Source organism: Aedes albopictus, chromosome 3 (genome assembly GCF_035046485.1).
Source record: "Aedes albopictus strain Foshan chromosome 3, AalbF5, whole genome shotgun sequence".
NCBI lineage: Eukaryota > Metazoa > Arthropoda > Insecta > Diptera > Culicidae > Aedes > Aedes albopictus.
In genome coordinates, this window is record NC_085138.1 from 436,569,345 (window position 1) to 436,575,373 (window position 6,029).

The 6,029-nt window shown below is 43.6% G+C and overlaps 1 protein-coding gene across 1 annotated transcript; it reads left to right on the forward strand.

The window, feature by feature from the left end:
* The first annotated feature begins 3,588 nt into the window (after positions 1-3,588).
* Positions 3,589-4,989, forward strand: LOC115268116 (OTU domain-containing protein 3-like). The gene has a single exon (XM_029876146.2). It carries the CDS (start codon positions 3,589-3,591, stop codon positions 4,987-4,989), a length of 1,401 nt encoding a protein of 466 aa, XP_029732006.2.
* The last annotated feature ends 1,040 nt before the right edge of the window (positions 4,990-6,029 follow it).

Below are 6,029 nucleotides of genomic sequence, written 5' to 3' on the forward strand. Positions count from 1 at the left end.
CAACACTTACACACTGAAGGTGTCTGCTTAATCCCCAGCAGATATCTCATTGGTTCCTTGTGTGAGTGTAGCTGGTCTGGTGATACTGGCGCAGCATCCACTGGCGGTTAATCAAGCTTAAGCTCATAATAAGCAGTTCATTTAAATGGCATTCAGATAACATATCATTATTAAGTTAAAGTGAAACTTCTGAGGTGAAAAATGAAAATTTCAGGGCTTATTACTTGCATTCTACTTAACCCAGTCAACCAGTGATCGTATAAGATGTTGCATAACATGTAAAACATAGTAGAAGCGATATGTATACATTTTATATGCGCGTAAATGGAGGCATGCACGCATATTGCCTCCACTCTATCATCTTATACGATTACTGGTTGTCTGGGAATGGTTTAAATTCCACCTTGGTAGAGGAGACGCTCGCTCTAAAGTTCTCACAATCAAAATAATTGCGAAGTTTGTAACCAAATCGACTATGTGTTGGTAGATGACCGACACTTCTCGGACGTCATTGATGTTAGAAGTTTTAGGGGTCCCAACATCGATCAATTCACTTCCTTGCAGTTAGTAAGATTCAATCTCATCAATCGTGTTGGGCCCTACGAATCAGCGATCGATACGTTTTAACATCCAGTGGTTGTGGGTCGTGGGCCTGTAAAGGCCCCGACAGGAGCAAACTCTGCATGAAGTGCGGAGTGGAAAGCCACATCGCCAGGGAGTGCAACTCGGCACCAAAATGCCAGATTTGCTCGGCAAACATGGGTCACACGACGGGCGGGTTTAAATGTCCAGGCACGCGAAGAGGTTGAACCAACCGACGATATTGCAGCTTACACAGCTCAACTTGAACCACCGTGAAGCCGTACAACAGTTGCTGTGCCAGTCAGCCTCGGAGTCAAGTATAGATATCACCCTGTTATCGGACCCATAACGCATCCCTCCCGGTAACGGGAACTGGGCAATGGATAAGGCCAAGCTAGTGGTGATCTGTATAACAGGTCGTTCTCTGGTTCAGGAAATAATTTCTACGTCGGACAAGGGCTTCGCAATAGCGAAGATCAACGTAGTGTACTATTGCTGCAGTTGTTATGCCAATACCATGGGCCTCCGTTTCTTAAGGCCAAACCGGCCAAAGCGAGGTCACCCCGGTGACAAACGACGACCTTATCGCAATAGTGAAGTCGCCTAAGTTTAACAAAAATCTTGATCCGGACGGTAGCCATCAAGACGGCCATCGAGTCTAGCCCTGACATGTTCAGAATGGCTATGCATATGTGCCAAGACAGAGGCGACTTTCCGGAGATCTGGAAATGACAAAGATTGCTTTTACTGCCCAAACCCGGAAATCCACCTGGCGACCCGTTGGCATACAAACCTATCTGCGTTCTGGACACAGCCGGGAAACTGTTGGAACGGATCATTCTGTCGAAGCTGATTCCGAAAGGGTGGACCGACGGTAGACGCTATTAGAACTGTAACCAAAACGGCCGAGATATCGCTCCAAAAGAAGCGAACGGGAATCCGTTATAGCGCGGTTACCATGCTGGACGTCAAGAATTCGTTGAAGAGCGTCAGCTGGCAGTTTTCACCACAGGCGAGTACTCTGAAGCGATTGGAAGCAACTCGGAAGCCACGTAGAATATGGCTGCAAAAGGGTAAGTATAGCGATAATGACATTGTCAAACAGCTCGGCAATAGTCTCGAGTAAGCGTAAGATGATCGTGACAGCAGTGGTCTCCATATTACGGTATGGCACCGCTGCACGGTCGAGTGCGCTAGTGGTCAACCGAAACGTGAAGCTACTCCAGAGTACCCACTGGCTGATGTGACGTAGAGTGGTCAGCGCATACTGCACGGTTTCAAAGGGCGCTGTATGCGTGCTAGCGGACATGATGCCCATAGCAGTAGTGGAGATGGATCGCTAGAACATCGTCTATGTTGAAGTGGCAGAGGGAGTGGGATTCCTCCAGCAAGGCTAGATGGATGCTCAGACTCATACCGAGCGTGTCTAAATGGACGAGCAGGTCCCAGGGCGAGGTGAATTTTCACTTGACACTATTTCTGTCAGGCAATTGTTGTTTTAGGTGGATCTACACAGAATTAGACATGTAGGCTTCCCCACTTGTCGAAAATGCGCAGACTGCGACGAGACAGCGGAGCATGTGCTCTTTGAATGCCCACGGTTCGTGAAGCAAAGGTCGAGTATGCAGAATATATGCGATAGAGGTATCACTCCAAACAACATTGTTGAAAGCATGTGTGTACGGGGGCGGGCAAGTGGAATTTCGTTCTTCCACGGTCTCCCGAATCGTACTTGAACTACAGAGAAAATGGCAGGCCTACCAACAATTTCTCTTGCTCTCTGTTTTCTGCTATCCGTTGCAGCGCTTAGGTTGATGAATCGCGCAGCTACAACTAGATCATGCGGTGTACGGTGGGGGGTTGGTGGGAGAGAGGCTTGAGGGAACGGATAAAGAATGAGTGAGTAATATTGCGCATTTTCCACCCAACTGGACCCCTTTCGCAGTTAGTATAAGTGCGGGATCGTGAATAAAACAGCGATTTTGCATCGAATCGTGTCGGTGTCTTCTGCGCACTTATGCATTACAAGGTGCTGAATAAGTGCGCAGAAGACACCAAATCGATCCGATGCAAAATCGCAGTTTTATTCACGATCCCGCACTTATACTAACTGCAACAGGGGTCCAGTTGGGTGGGAAATGCGCAATAGTGATGCAGTGAATATTTTTCACTTAGGCGTAAAGTGGAGTATGGCTATGCGCGGCATTTCGGGAATACCACCACTGGTGTTTATCGAGGACGTTTTACTAGGTCGTAATATTTTTTTTTCTCAATACAGGGGGAGAGTAGACAAGTCGGAATGGAACTTTTATAGTGGGGGATAGTCGCTAGTTAAGCAAAGAACCATGGGGAAGAGGAGGTGGAAAAGTCAAGTCTGGTGAAGATATGTGTGAGATCAAGAGTGGAGAATGGAAGAACTAATACAATTCAGCAACAGCTTGTTAGTACCAATACAAGCAGGGCGTCGGATGCTCTGAGAGACAATCATGGGGTCTTTGCGAGATGCTAAGTTACGGGCAATGCAACCTTGCTAGAGACTTGATTGGCGCACTGACAGTGCTGCCAATCACTAAGATTTGGGAATATTTAAAATAAACTAAACTAAAATTACTAAAAGTGTGGCAATCGGATACATACCCAAATGATGTCTTGAAAATGTAATGATAAGGAGAATTTGCTTCACTGTGAACAACAGAAATAATGAGGACACCACGTAAGTTAGACTTAGTTGTTATACGAAGACCTCTCTTGGTAAGTACAGATGCAGATGTGGTATAATCGGCAACCCTGTTTTATTACTTGAACAAAAGTAAAAAAAAGCGCGAATCTGGAAATAACGCGCAAAAATCAAGGCGTAAAATTCTCATAACCTGTCGATCGTCTGTCAAGAACGGCTGTCAAAAGTGGTGTTGAGATAAAAAGGTGATAAAACGAGTGAAAAGTGGCAAATCCTAGCTCAAAAAAGTGTAACAAATAGTGAAGTGAGTGAAACTGTCTACTGGAAAAATGGAGCTTCAAGACGTGCGGATAAAAACAGTGGAAGTACCAGGTGATGGTAACTGCTTGTTCTACGCGGTGGTTCAGCAGTTGTCAGGGAGGAAGTGTTTCGATTCGCAATTCTTCAACGAAGCTATGAGGCTGCGAAGAAGAACGGTGGATTATCTGATGCCGCACAAGACAGAGATGAGGGACGTAATACTAGCCGAGATCATCACCTCGTCAAATGTAACCACGTCCAATCTCTCAGACAGGCAACTGGACGAGAAAATCGACCAACATCTACGAAATCTGCCAAAATGCGGAACATGGGCTGGCGGAGAAGCACTAATGGCGATAAAAGAGATTGTTGGTGCTAACATCAGGATTTACAATCCACACTACCAACCGTTGGAATTGGTTCACGGTAATGGGAGGTGTAAAACCATTGAAATATATTTCAACGGAATCAACCACTACGATAGCGTAGAATTAGGACCAGGAGGAGGGCAGACGGTACAGGGAAATGAAGATAGGGGGAAAGCAAGACATGGAAGCGCAGACCTAGGAGTAGAATCGAGAAGCAAGGCACAACTGAAGGACGAATTGAAACGTAGTGAACAAGGAAGAGTAGAGATGGAAATAGTGGGTGGTGATAGAGCGCAAATGAGTAAAGTAAGGAAAAATGTGGTACAAGAAAGCGGAGATCTAATATTGGAGATGAGAAATAAGGACCAGTTGAGTGTAGAGAGAGACAATATTGAGCAAGGAAGCGGAGACCTAGAAGTAGTGAGAGGAGTTAAGAAACAAACGAACGTAGAGATGAGGAAGGTTGTACAAGGAGGAGTAGCCCTGGGATTGGAGAAGGGAAAACAAGAACAGCTGCTCGTGGAGAACGATAATACTGAACAGGGAACCATGGAGCTAGAAGAAGTTAGAGAAAATCAGACGCAATTGAACGAAGAGAGAAGCACTGATGAACAAGGAAGCAGGGAACTAGGAATAAGGGGAGAAAAGGAGACACAACTTGGCGAGGGGAGAGAAAATGTCACACAAGGGTTAGTGGTAGTAGGGGAAGGAAAGAAGACACAGATGAACAAAAAAATGGGAAGTATAAAAAGAGGAATCATGGGATTACGAATGATAGAAGAAAGGAAGGATCGAAAGAACGAAGAGCGGGAAGAGTTTGAGAAAGAAAGCAAAGAGTGCAGAGTAGGAAGGAGAAATAAGGACCATGTTAAAGAAAAGAGCAAAAATATCGAACAAGGAAGCGAAGAACAACTAGTGACTAAGGAAAAGGAGGTACAATGGACCAGACATAGGGAAAATGTTGATCAAGAAGACATAAAGCAATGGAGTCAATGCACAATAATACGAACAAGGAAGTATACAAGAAACAACCTGTTAATATTCATGCAAATCAAGAGATAGTTGAACGAAATCAAGAAAAGGAGAATCGCGTTAAACGATAGACAGGGAAACAAACAAGGAACAACAAGCTAAAGACAGGAGAGATGAGGTACAGGCGAATGAGGTGAAGGGATATGGTGAAATAAGAAACATTGAGAAGCAAGCAGATAATACCCTAATAAACATACTGGATCAGGAATGTAGTGAAACAGAGGAGTTAACATACAGAGAAGTGGAACCGGAATTTGAAAAAATGCAAATCATAGAAAATGAAGCAATCAATATCATTAATAAGACAAAATGGGTGAGTGCAGGAAAGCTTCGACTGAAAATAAAAGTAATAGTAGAGGGTGAAGAAAGCTATTTGTGGTCGGTTAGTCATCAATTAAGCGGGATATCTACAGAGCTAGAAATCTTCAAGGAATTACCGAAAGTGTTACTAGAAGATATTTGGAAATATGCAGAGAAAGCAGTTAGAGAAAATTTAAAAAATCCAGGGAAAGCACTATGGCAATTTATAGCAGATTTTTGGAAGAGAGAGGTAATAGTTTTTAACGAAGAAAAGAGCGTGGACAAATACAAACCATCAGGAACAGGAGAAAATATTGTAATAGGGAAAATACAACTGTTTTGCAGCATAAGAAGGAATAAGCAACAGATAGATAGCGTGGAAATTGTTACATCAAAAGGGAAAATTAAAGAACGAATAGAAAATTGTGAGAATCTTCAGAAAACTCCAAGGCAGGATAATTTTAAGGAAGGAGAAGGACGAAGTTATAAGGAGGAAATATATATTGGATCATTAAATGTAAGAGGATGTTGCCAAAGCAGGAAGAGAACAGAAATTGATGAAGAACTCCATCTAGCTAATATAGACATAGCAGTACTACAAGAAGCGAATGTTCAAGGAAGTAGAGTTAGTACACCGCACTATGATTGGATTATGTCAGATAGGGGGAACACAAATAACATGCGAGGATTAGCAATTCTAACAAGAAAAGCCGGTAAAGTAGGAATAAGAGAAGTAAGAGATATTGATAATAATATTATGTCAGCTATTA

Excerpts from the sequence above, each read along its gene's own strand:
- LOC115268116 (XM_029876146.2), top strand. The coding sequence starts at position 3,589 with ATGGAGCTTCAAGACGTGCGGATAAAAACAGTGGAAGTACCAGGTGAT.